Source organism: Brachyhypopomus gauderio, chromosome 16 (assembly GCF_052324685.1).
Source record: "Brachyhypopomus gauderio isolate BG-103 chromosome 16, BGAUD_0.2, whole genome shotgun sequence".
Classification (NCBI taxonomy): domain Eukaryota; kingdom Metazoa; phylum Chordata; class Actinopteri; order Gymnotiformes; family Hypopomidae; genus Brachyhypopomus; species Brachyhypopomus gauderio.
Genome location: NC_135226.1, coordinates 15,301,330 through 15,314,151, shown reverse-complemented (window position 1 = coordinate 15,314,151; position 12,822 = coordinate 15,301,330). Strand labels below are relative to the sequence as shown.

At 52.6% G+C, this 12,822-nt stretch overlaps 1 protein-coding gene across 4 annotated transcripts in view; it reads right to left on the bottom strand.

The window, feature by feature from the left end:
* brip1 (BRCA1 interacting helicase 1) overlaps positions 1–12,822 on the bottom strand; it is a 50,998-nt gene that overhangs the window by 31,242 nt on the left and 6,934 nt on the right. For all 4 annotated transcript variants that reach the window (XM_076976806.1, XM_076976803.1, XM_076976804.1 and 1 more), the window contains exons 8-16: positions 11,375–11,596; positions 11,082–11,281; positions 10,482–10,614; positions 10,224–10,378; positions 9,909–10,077; positions 9,530–9,670; positions 9,220–9,381; positions 2,757–2,916; positions 2,526–2,647 (exon numbers count right to left, since the gene is read on the bottom strand). In XM_076976806.1, the coding sequence (XP_076832921.1) occupies positions 2,526–2,647; positions 2,757–2,916; positions 9,220–9,381; positions 9,530–9,670; positions 9,909–10,077; positions 10,224–10,378; positions 10,482–10,614; positions 11,082–11,281; positions 11,375–11,596 (1,464 nt within the window). The remainder of the gene's footprint in view (positions 1–2,525; positions 2,648–2,756; positions 2,917–9,219; positions 9,382–9,529; positions 9,671–9,908; positions 10,078–10,223; positions 10,379–10,481; positions 10,615–11,081; positions 11,282–11,374; positions 11,597–12,822) is intronic.

Genomic DNA, 12,822 nt, shown 5'->3' with positions numbered 1-12,822 from the left:
ATCAGCCGGGCCGCTGCCATCTTCTCGCCGTTAACCTTTCTGAGCTGACAAGTGAAAAGTTCAGTTCCTGCCGGACGGGACAGGCAGGAGCCCCTAACTGCTCATGACAGCCACACGTGTGTTCAGGAGTGTGTGCTCAGAGACAGACCTGCGCAAGACTACGACCAACGCACATCAGCCGCAAAGACATGTCCCTCTCACATTCACACACACACACACACACACACACACACACACACACACACACACACACACACACACGAGATGTGATGATGCTCAGACTAAGATCCTCCCGTTAAATGCGTCTCCATGGAGATCTCACTATCAAAGCAATAGGCTGCTAACCTGAGGCTGCACGTGTCATCTAAATCCAATCAGGGTCAGTTTCAGCACCAGGCCGGTACCCTCCCTGCACCGTACCAACACTCGATCCGAAGTGACAGGCTGCATATGTGAAAAAGCCAAAACTCCGACACGTGCAAACGGAGCACACGCCAGAGGGGACTGGTGAAATGTCACGGGGACGCACGACTCTCGCGTTCGCATCGATTCCCCTACCCATCTGTTCGTCCTTATAAACAGACGTCTGACTGAGGGGCTTTGCGCTCGACCAGACGCGTGCACACGCAACTTCGCAGATCTTGGACATCTTGTGTCGGCGAAAATGTGGGTGCACCGTGTGCGAGCAGACGATCGCCGTGACGTTCATAACACACCGGACGGCCATGTCAACATAACACCGCAAGACGCGGCTCATCACTTCAATTCAAAATAGTCCCGTACGAACAATTATGAACCATTAGTGAAATCTGAATAAAATATGTTCAAGACCAAACTATTTAATTATTAATAACTATATTAATAATTCAGCCGCTGGATGTTTGATTTTACTAGGTATATCTAAATTCTAATAACTAACAATACGTAATTCTAATAATAACAACTAATAAATAGAATATGAAAAATTATATGAAAAATGGAGATGAGGTCGTGGTAGAAAGTTGTTAAACGTTCCCAAATACATCTATGAAGGTAAAACATACACGGACATCAGCAGCATCACCAACTTCCAAGTATTTTTCGAACATCGTAAGAGAATACGCGTCTAGACGAGGCAGGAGCCAAAATGGCCCCCTTACGGCCTTTATAACACGCCTGTTTCACAAAACGTGCTCTTTCAACTTATGCGCTACCAAAAATATTTACATCCATTACACGGGCCCATGATGTGTCCCGCACTCCAGACAGCTAAGACTTCACCTTTGATCTTGCCCCAGCACACAACACAGAAATTAAAGTGACGGCCATGTTGTTTTAAAGGCAGTCCAAAGGCTTGGCGATGCATTTGTCCGTATAATAGAAGCCCTAGCACAAAAGCCACTCTGAAAATGCGTGTGTACGTGTTAGTGCAGCTTTGAAAGCAAGATAAAGAGTGTTGGTGTATGGGCCCTCTTCAATGGGGGGAGTGTTCGTCTGTACACGATAGAGTGAGTGCGTGCGGCCACTTAAGTCCTTACAGTAGCGGCATCTGCTGCACCTGCGACAGTGTGTGTGTGTGTGTGTGTGTGTGTGTGTGTGTAAGAGAGAGAGTGGCTTCTGGCACAGGAGTCAGTGTTCTCTGACAGTCATTAGTGTCAGAGTCCTCGCTGCACCTCCCCCACACTAATGGGGTCAGGGGTCATCTCCTAGACCCCAGTAATCCCTTAGGGCTCCGTGTCAGTCCCGTATCACCAAAGTCACATGACTGTCACCTCGTTGCTGGCCCTGACCAGCAGGCCCTGAGCACAGGGTCAGGCCAGAGGCTCAGAGTAGCAGCTCTCCATCAGACCACCACAAGCATTATCAGATCAGAATATCTCGATATCTAATGACCTACACCTGCATTTACATTACTGTGTGGAGGTAGCACACAAAGACTCCCTTGACATTTTTTGTACTAGTCTTGACGTGCTAATAAAAAGAAGTCGTATAAAAGCTTGAATAAGTAAGGCAAAAATATGGTAAAAAGACCTCAACGTGAGGTCAAACGAAGACGCCATGAGAAGGCAATACCCGGTATGTCACGACGCGTCCGCGAGAACTCGGACGTGCTTTGCCAGCAATGCAGGGGGAGGGGTCGGCGTAAGGGTCACGCCCAACAGCGCAGCACACAGCGTTTCATTGGTGGGTTTTGAATGTATCTCCTCGTCCCTCTCACCCATGGCCTATAAACCCACTCACGCTTCCTGCTTCAAAGGGCACGAGAGCACCGTAGACCGACACCCAGGGGCTCGAGAGCTCGAAGTTACCCATTCCGCAGAGATCTGCATTAAAACCTGCTGCAAATAAAACTACTGAAAGATTACACTGATGTTTAACTAATAAAAACGATGGAAGCAACTAAAGACTAACAGGCTAAAAACAACAGATAAAATAAGTAAATGACACTCGTGACATTTAAAGGTACAGTTTGACCTTAAAGAAGGAAAACTTTCCCCCGTACTTTCACCAAACGCCCATGTGCACACGGCGGAGTGAGGGACCACCTGGAGGTCTTTGATGTTGGGAAAGGGGATGCCGACCGTCACCACGGCTCTGGCGTTATCGTCGGTGAAGTCCAGGCCTTCGCTCACTTTCCCTCTGCACACGGCCATCAGCAGCGCTCCATCTGAGCAGAGGTACACCGTTTAACGACCACCCCCACTGCCTCCAGGAAAACCTTACAGATTTTACAGAGAGAATAACTGTGGGGGGGTGGAGGGGTCGCGACCCCTGACCTCTGGACCCGCTCTGTCGGATGGCCTCGTAATAAGTTTGCAGGAGCTCGTCGAAGTCGCTCTTGGCCCCTCCGCGCGGCTCCGTTATCACCACCTTCCGCGCCTCCATCTTCTCCCACAGGCCCGTGTTGGTCCAACGCTCCCTCAGCTTATCCAGCATCTACACACAGCACACACGGTAAACACTCGATCAGGACGCAGCTCCCGCCGTGCTGTCGTTGGGGGTAACGCTAATCTTTTCCCTCGGAAAGAAGCAATGGAACACTGACAAAATATGAGGACATGACACACTTAGACACATTCTGTACCAACTTTACTGAAAGCAATAATACTTAACAATTGTAACTAATTAATAATATAATAATTCTAGTATTAATTAGAAACATCTGGTAAATGCACAGCTGGAGAAAACACCCAACTGTTAAACTATCTTCCAACACTTCTCAAATGGCTTCCGACCACAAACCTGTAGTTGGATGAGTTTTTCCCCCCACTATTAACCCAGCAATGCCACTGAAGCATATAAAAACTGTAGTAACACTGCTGTGGCCGATACACTCTGACACACAAACACATAAGAGACACGCACTCAAACCAGAGGCATTTTGAGTCATTGCCGTGTGTAGAATGGTGCAGAACAAATGGGCTACAGTCTCAGCAGATAGTATGAAGAGGCCAGATACACCATCCAGCTTCATCATAATCAGAACAGAATGGAGATACAGAGGCACGACAAAAAAACCCTCATCACGCAGCACTCGTCACCAACACACCGTTAGCGTGGTCCAGGCTGGAGGCCTTTAACAGAAGCCCAGACCTGTCCTTTCACTACTGTCAGACATCCGGGGTCTTACATTGCTATCCCAATCCCCAACACGTCTTCACAGGACGTGAGGGCTGTGTGCCGCCAATAACAACAACCAGTGCTCTAGTGCTGCTGTTAGTGCAAAACGTCATTGGCTCTCTGGGGAACAGCATTGATCTCAAAGCCCTCGTCCTCACCGAGAGTGACAGGGGCCTCTGCAATGGGCATTTTCCTCTTGAATAAACAGGCCCGATCAAGGAGAAACTTCACTGACTTGGAAATGTAGTATTACAGTGCAAGGGTCAAGCAGAAGTTATTCTGGTGGCCATCATAAGACTTCTCCCATCACCGCAGACGTGACGGCCGTAGAGCTTGGCCAAAGGTCCTGGGAGAGCGAGAGAGGACAGTAGCAGGACTCCCGGTACCGACGCCCTGCAGGACTCCCGGTACCGACGCCCTGCAGGACTCCCGGTACCGACGCCCTGCAGGACTCCCGGTACCGACGCCCTGCAGGACTCCGGTATCAATGCCCAGTCCTTTTCCCAAGAAACTGGGCTTTTATGACAACACAACACTCAACACAAAAATGCTACACAGAACCTCTGAATGTGGTACTCAATAAAAAAAAAAACAAAAAAAAATAAAAATACTGGCATCAAGTTTCACCCGTGTTCGCTGCTGCTTTAGTGGGAGGAAACATGAGTCCAAGAGACAATGGGTGACTGTGGACACACTGATTTATCCAGCATATGAAGCCTGTGTATTGCCACTGAACTGATCATACTGGTGATACTGGTGATGTTTTGAAGATGTTTTGAAGCTCACTTTCAACAAAATAGATGGAATGTGGTAGCATGCAACAGTAGCTTCTGGTGAAAACAATATATTATATACTGTGAGGTGTGATGAACCATCCATACATTTATGCCACAATACATCAAAACAAAAGTGGCTTTGAACAATTTCAATGGTTCAACAAAATACATCACAGGTATGAAGACACCTGCATTTTTTTCCCAGTTATTTTTGGATATTCAGTTGGTGTTCAGACGTTTCTCTGTGTGTGAAGCACATTCAAGTGTTCTTCTGACAACTGATGAGTCAGGCCACTGTACTAAACACCCGAATTCCCTTTAGGGGTAATGTTATTCATTTCTGCACATGATGAACCGTAACCTGATAATAACCCCAGTGAAACCCGATCATAAAACACGGCGGCGTAAAAGACGGGGACACACGCCAGCACAAAGGCCCCTTGTGGATGCTCGTTGTTTACGTTCCCACAGCTGTAATTTGTAAGGCCTTATAAACCCGGGCGAAATACAAGATGGTTCCAGAGCTGAAGCTCTATGGCTGGTGGGGTAATGGTCCTAATGCCTGTACCACAGACACCGTGAGTAAACATTGTGTCTGCCTCAATGCTGCATTTCATTACGCACACATTTTCCGCGTCCTGAGGGGCTGTGGGTCAGCCATGCATCCATGAGGGGAGATCACACTGGGATGAGATTACACCCGAGGGGAGAGATCACAGATCACAACCGAGGGGACAGATCACACCCGGGGGGAGAGATCACACCCGAGGGGAGAGATCACACCCGAGGGGAGAGATCACACCCGAGGGGAGAGATCACAGATCACACCCGGGGGGAGAGATCACAGATCACACCCGAGGGGCGAGATCACAGATCACACCCGAGGGGCGAGATCACACCCGGGGGGAGAGATCACACCCGGGGGGAGAGATCACAGATCACACCCGGGGGGAGAGATCACACCCGGGGGGAGAGATCACAGATCACACCCGGGGGGAGAGATCACACCCGGGGGGCGAGATCACACCCGGGGGGCGAGATCACAGATCACACCCGGGGGGCGAGATCACAGATCACACCCGGGGGGCGAGATCACAGATCACACCCCAGGGGAGAGATCACAGATCACACCCCAGGGGAGAGATCACACCCGGGGGGCGAGATCACACCCGGGGGGAGAGATCACACCCGAGGGGCGAGATCACACCCGAGGGGCGAGATCACACCCGGGGGGAGAGATCACACCCGGGGGGCGAGATCACACCCGGGGGGAGAGATCACACCCGGGGGGAGAGATCACAGATCACACCCGGGGGGAGAGATCACACCCGAGGGGCGAGATCACACCCGAGGGGAGAGATCACACCCGGGGGGAGAGATCACAACCGAGTGGGGAGATCACAACCGAGTGGGGAGATCACAACCGAGTGGGGAGATCACACTGGGCGCGTCTGTCTGAGGACCCGTCCATCTCACTCCTCCAAACTTCTGGGGAACAGCTGGACACTTAAGGCTACTCCCAGCTCCTGGCATGAGTAGAGCGAGATGCAGAGTTTAAAACCACAAAAACAAAACAACCGCCTTGCCAAAAACATAATAAGTACATAAAGAGAGCAATTATACTGAAAGAAAAAGGTACATTTCCACACTCTCAGAGTGGTCTCCGTTGTGTGTCCGAGTGTGTACTGTGTGTGTATGTGGTTCTTGGGGGGGGGGGGGGGGGGGGGGGGGGCATTATGTGACAAGAGCAGCAGTTTCCACAGGGCCCAGACCTCCACGCAGCAGAGCGAAAATGTCAATCTACACACTTGGCTGACGTTCAGGTGCGTAGACGTGGCAGGGGTGACTCTTCGCCCGGGTCAAATCCACACAGGGCCATCAGACGGGGCACGCTCTCCACGCAGAAAAGAACGCAAGAGTGCCACTGCTCTGATGATGATTCAAGTCTTCTGGCTGTGGACCCTGTCAAGAACACGTCTCGACCCTCAGGGTCTCTGAGTCTCTGTTCCTGGTTGTTCCTTGTTCCAAAGTTATGGATTAATGACTTTGAATATATCGATGCAATCAAAAGACAGTCAAGTCCCAATAACGAGTAAATCATGTCTGGGTGCGATGCATGCGGTGTGGGACAGACACATTCGAGTGGGAAAACCAGAGCCAGCTGCCCAAGGAGATGTGATAACACCGGGGCAATCAGAGCTTGTTTGCTCTCTGTTTTGGTCTCTTTCTCTCTCTCTTTCCCCACTGTCTCCCACCCTCCCCCTCACTCTCTCTATACCCCTCCACTTTTCTCTCTCCTCCTCCCTCTTTCTCTCCCCCTTCCCTCTCTCCCTCCCTCCCCCTCTCTCTCTCCCTCTCTCCTATCATCCACCACACTCCCTCCGAGCACCTCTCTATCTCTCTTCCTCTTCCATCTCTGCCACTTCTGTGTTATTTGGCCGCATGCTCTCCCCCCGTTTCTCCCCTGCTCCCAAACACCCATTAAACGGTGGACGCCGCTCGGGCTGCCGGCGTCATCAATGAAACATGCGGGGGGGGCCGTGATGGTGGCGCAAGAGAACGTGTAGCAGCTGTAAATAATTCAGTTGTCAAACATCGCAGCGACGATCGCGTCAAGGCTGAAGCAGACAGGCGCCCCTGCCACCTGCTGGCGAGCGCCTCCGCTGCCCCCAACACCAACCCAACCCCCCCCCCCCCCCCCCCCCCTCCACTCACCCCCGGGCGCCAACACAGAGCAGGCCATTAGCACGAGGCCGACAGTCACGGGGGCTAAGGGCAGCAGATAAAGCACGAGATCAGCCCCGGGACTATTCCGGTTCTATCTGGTCGAGGAAACGCCTGCCTCGCTAACGCCAAGCGGGCGTGGGGAGGCGGGATACATCGACTGCCACAGCACGGACAAAATATTTACACTGGGAAAAACACGCGAAACCGAGAGTCTCGTCGCCGGGACAGAAGCGGGAGGCGTCGGCCGCCTCCCTGTTTCTTAGGAGAAAGCATTTGGAGATTGTGTAGGACTCCGTGTGGTAAACAGTCTAGAGTGGAGCCATTCAGCACTGCTAGCTGCTAATGGATCTCACTGTCACGGTTTACAGTTCATTTACAGCTCAAGTGGGCTGAAGGTACAGGAGCAAAGGATGATTCTGGCTTATTTCACCGCCAGCTGACCGACCGCCCCTGTCAGTTACTTAAATACACATTAGGCAAAGAGAGGCAAATGATATCCAGCTCAATATGTATATCTTAAACAAAAGCTTTGGTCAAGAGTCCAGCCACCATATTCATGGGGAAATTCGTGTGAAAATTTCAAAAATGATCTCTTCACCAAAACAGGGGGTAACAAATTTAAAAAGCCAGCATGGCTGGAGTGTGGCTGGAGTGGTCCAACTGTCGTAGCCGTTAAACGAGAACACCACCCCCTCCAAACTCCCCCCCCCCCCCCCTCCGAGCGGACGGACCACTTACGGCTGAGTGTGCCTGGGCAGAAGGCAGAGGAGCCGGGAGGTCTCACAAGCTCTTAGCCCAGTCGCCCCGCGGTGCACTTTGACTTTGATGGGACAAGAGAGCGTGGCGGATGCAGTCGTCCGACACCACCCTCCCTCCACCCTCCGCCCGCCAGCCCTGCAGCACGAGGCGCCAGCACAGACGCATCTTCACACAGACAGCATGGCGACACCCCCCCCCCCCTTTAATGGCCCTTATCTTAATCTGCTTTAAAAGCATCTTGCGTTTCCCCGAGATCTTTTCACCTTTGCGCACCAACATTTAATAAATGGGCCTCGGCCCCCCCGGTTGTTTCCAGTTTATTTCTCCCATGGTCGGTTCAGACGATGAGGACCCAGTTTAATGGGCTCTAACTAAGAGGAGGGTTGTCATGTCAGGACTGCTACAAACCACAGCTCTAGGGATAGAGAGTGAGTGTGTGTGTGTGTGGGATGCAGCCCATAACAAGCGATAGAGATCTTGCAGAAGAGGCGTCTGGAGACAGAGGATGCCGTGACCCGCTCGGCACGAGAGACTCTGAGCTGAGCTACAGGAGTCAACCTCGGACGGGACTCACCGGCTCCAGAACATCCCCAGACCCACAAGCTCAATATAATCCCTAGTATGCTCATTTTACAGATTAAATATTAATCCCCCGAGAATTCAAGCATAACCATCAATAATGATAAAATACCACTAAACCAGGACACGAATGAAGAATTCGACATAAAACATATTACAAAACAGACTATGCCTTTTTTTGCTGGAATAAGTAACTATATAAGAATCCGTTTTAATACGGACCTACGCAGCGATCACACACACACACACACAGACATCTGAGAAAGTTACTTGTTCCTTTAGAGGATTCTTCTTGACAGGCTGCTTGAATGAGAATCAATTATTCATGGTAGCGGCATAACAAACAAAGGAGAACAAAGTATTTATCAATGGGAGCCTAGCGGGCAGCTCGTTAGCTGAAAGGTGATACAGGGAAGAAAAAACGCTGACCCACACTCTGAGCTTTGTCCAATATCCATTATACACCAGAGTTGGCTCTTAGTGCCTGAGAGGCAGACAAAGCCACCGCCTATCGGATATTCAAAACTGAATTTTATAAGGAGCCCTTCAGGTGTCACTTTAAGGCTGCTGTGTGTATGCACGACAAATGGCTTGAACGCTACGTGGGCCTTGAACTGTGGTCTCCAGCGCCCCCCAGTGGTGACACTCCAGAGCTGCAGGTTCAACTCTCACTCATTTGTACCGTGTTCCATGTCAGACACTGATGTTTTAACTATCCGGGAGAAAAATGAGGGCTGAAGCCACGCCTCCAGAGTGGGCGGGGTGTAGGGGACCGTACCTTGTAGGAGGGCAGGAAGCAGAGGACCCCTCGGCTCACCGCCTGGCACACCTGGAGGAGCAGAGCGCCCACCTCGTCCTGGAAGGCAAAGGTCTCGGCGTGTTGGAACGTGGCACAGAGCCGCCGACCTTGGGGTCCCGCACCGACCGTGCCCACCCACACCTGACGGGACACGCACAACAGCCAATCAGACATGGACGTCTCACACCTGGGGTCCACACGTTAGGGTCAAACCAAAGCCGATTGGCCGGCTCCAGTCTGAATGACCCCCCGGAGGGAGGAGACGTCGGCCCCTGCCGCGTGCGCCGACCTGGGACTTGGGGATGACGTGACTGGCCTCCAGCTGGATGGAGAACTTGACGCCAAGCTCAGAGGAGAAGGAGCCCATGGGTGAAAGAGTGCCAGAGGTGAGCACGATACAGCGCACCGACTCGCTCAGGTCTGAGAACGCCTGCCACACACGCACACACACACACACACACACACACACACACACACACACACACACACACACACACACACACACACACACACACACAATACATCATAAACTTACATCCCAGAGCTTTACACACAAAGCTCCAAATAGAACGATTGTGCTAATCTGCAAAATCAAGTAAAAAAAACAAAAGTTGAATTGTTCCATTAATCGGGGTTAGCCGTGCAGCTTCTCCCGGGACGGTTCTCACCACCGCGGGGTTGAGGCACCAGAAGCTGAGAGTGTGAACCATGGTTTTGGTGCGGGCACCCTGACGCCGGCGACGGGGGCGAGCGAAGAAGCCCTGGGCATCGGGGGCGTCCTGCACCACGGCCCACACATAGCTCTGCTGCAGAGCCACGCGGTAGTCATCTGCAAACCTACACACACACACACACACACATAAGCTGATTCAGCTTGGCCTGTAAGACTGCAGCCTGCTCGAAGAGATCATGAAACATGCGGGAACTGGTGTGAACGAGAGCACACACGCCAGTCCGCGAGACCAGCAGGGCGGGATCTGGACCTGCAGTTCTGTCGGAACAGGAACTCCAGCACCATGAAGAGGCTCTTGAGCACCAACTGGGTGTTGGCGCTGACTGTGGGCACCTCCACCATGTCCTCTCTGCCGTTCACCAGCCCCACCCGCTCCTCCTTCTCCAACACCGCAGCGAGGTGCTTCTGCTCACACACACACACACACCATGAAATGAAAGTACAAGAGAAAAGTCCACTGTAGAACAGGGGCGGAGTCAGGGGCGAAGTCAGAAGACAGCGGGGGTACCTGCAGCACGGGGAAGGTGTCGGCCGTGATGCCAAGCCCATGGAAGATACCCAAGACCTCCTTCCCTGTCCACACCTTACACGCAGTCTCATAGTCTCTCTCCTGTAGGACACTGGAGCTCTCCTGTATCCAGCTACACACACACACACACACACACACACACACACACACACACACAAAAACACACGCACGCTCAAACCTCCCACATCTCCGGCCAACGCGCTTCAACTCGGTCTGTCCGTATTCTACTAATCGATAGAGGAATTTACGGTTAGAATTCAGCATGCGTCAGACAGACGCATGATCCTGTGAGACGAACTCTCATGTCATCCTTTAATATCAAGTAACCTCCTGTGAGAACCAACAGCCTCCAGCGGATTAGCAGACAGAGCGGAGCCAGGTTCCCAGAAGCCTCGTAAGATAAAGACCATCAGTAAATGGAAGACAGAGTGGCTCGTGGAACACACGCTCTCTTTCATTTAAGATCATAAGACCGCGGCGCTTTTGGGAGACGTGGCGCGGAGCTGGAGAAACCCCCCCCACCACCACCACCACACCCCCCAGGGCAGGGGGAGTGGGTTGCTCCCCGAGGGCCCCTACTTCATCAGGCTGCAGCAGAAGGCGAGAAGGGGCTCATGGCCGCTCCGCCGGATGTTGTAGGTCACCATCCCCTCGATCTCCTCACGGGCCTGCCGTAGCTGGGCCTCGCTCAGCGTGAAGCTGGCGCTCTCCCGGGCGCAGTCCTCGATGTTGTGGGCCTCGTCCAGCACCACGATCTGGCCCTTCAGACTGATGTCCATCTGAGGAGAGCGTCGGCGACCAGATCAGGCATTCACCGTTCGACCGACCCCTCCACACCAAACCCACAAGCGCCAGGCATGGCCGATACTCACGCTCTCGCGGATGAGGGGGTCCAGCAGGTAGTTGTAAGGGCAGAAGACGATCTGGGCCTCCTGCATAAGCTCCCGAGCGGCATAGTACGCGCAGGATCGGAGCTTGGTGCCCAGACGCACCAGCTCCTCGATGTCCCAGGCCCGGTTCAGCCCGTGCACATGCTGTAGAGTGCACTGCTCACGCATCCTGTGCACGTTATGGTAGAAGCGGCAGGCCAGGCCCTGCAAAACGAGATTAAACTTAAACAAAACTGTGATCCACGCTCCCTTACAAACTCTGCTGAAGTGGGTCGAAATCAAATTAAATGTCACTGCTTACAATTGAACAGCAAGTTACCATTCAGCCGAGCCAAAGGAAAGAAGGCGCATCATTGTTATTAGTAATTAGCTGCTATTTAAACTGTTAGGCAGCCCATTCTTGGTTTGCTCTGTAACAATTAGAGCACTACAGTGGCTGTATGACGCACGTGCTTTTCATAAATTGGAGCAGGTGTCTTTGGTCCTTCTACAAAAGGAGGCCATCTGTTCTGTGCCGGGCCTCACTGGGGCTGCCGAGAGGCTGATGGCAGGTTCCACTATGCTGTCCTTAGAGGGGGATTAGCCCCCAGCCAAAAGCGTGGGATTAACACTGCCCGGGCCGGACCTTTTCATCCTCCACCCCGTTTCACCGTGGAGGTGATGACAGCCGCGGCGGAGCAGAGGAGGGGGCGGGGTTGCAGGGGCGTGGCCAGGAGAGGACGCATGGAGGATCGGCCTACGGGAAGGCGAGGGCGGCGGGGGCGGGCTCCGCCCGAAGGTCTCGGCCCATTCGTGTCACGGGCGGGGAGGTGAAGGCACACCTCCGTAACAGGCCAGCAGGCGGGGAGGCCCTGGTAAAACAAAGCACGCCCGAGGCCGTGGACAAGGGCACATGACAAAAAGCTGTACGTGACTGATTAAGGCCATTATTAGGCAGAAACGCTCCCCACGGCTCCAGTGACAGGGACTTCACTCGCGGGTGGGTTTATGTTACAGAGGCTGAAATCTGAAGGCAACTCATCATCTTCCCTTTAGAGCAGTGTCCTAAAGGAAGAGGGTAGAGGTCTCATTAGGGCCACGCTCTCTCTGAAGGCCACTGGGAGGGGGGGGGGGGGGGGGGGGGGCGGTTTTACTTTCCACAGAAGAAGTGAGGTCAAGCTCAGCTCAAAAGCTCCAATTCACTAGTCTTGTGGTAAACTGATGGATGAAAGGCCCCCCGCCCCCTAACTCTGCTTGTATGACACATGGGCCGAATGGGGACATTTTGAATAAAGTAAGAAAATAAGCCCAACAGTTTGGCCAGCATTATTTTTTAAGGAGGAAATGAAACCACGTGAAGGTAGATAACAGACCCACAAAGAATAACAGCACTACCAAAACGGCCCGTGACGTGGGGTCACGGGTCCTGTACCACGGCGGACGAGGTCGGT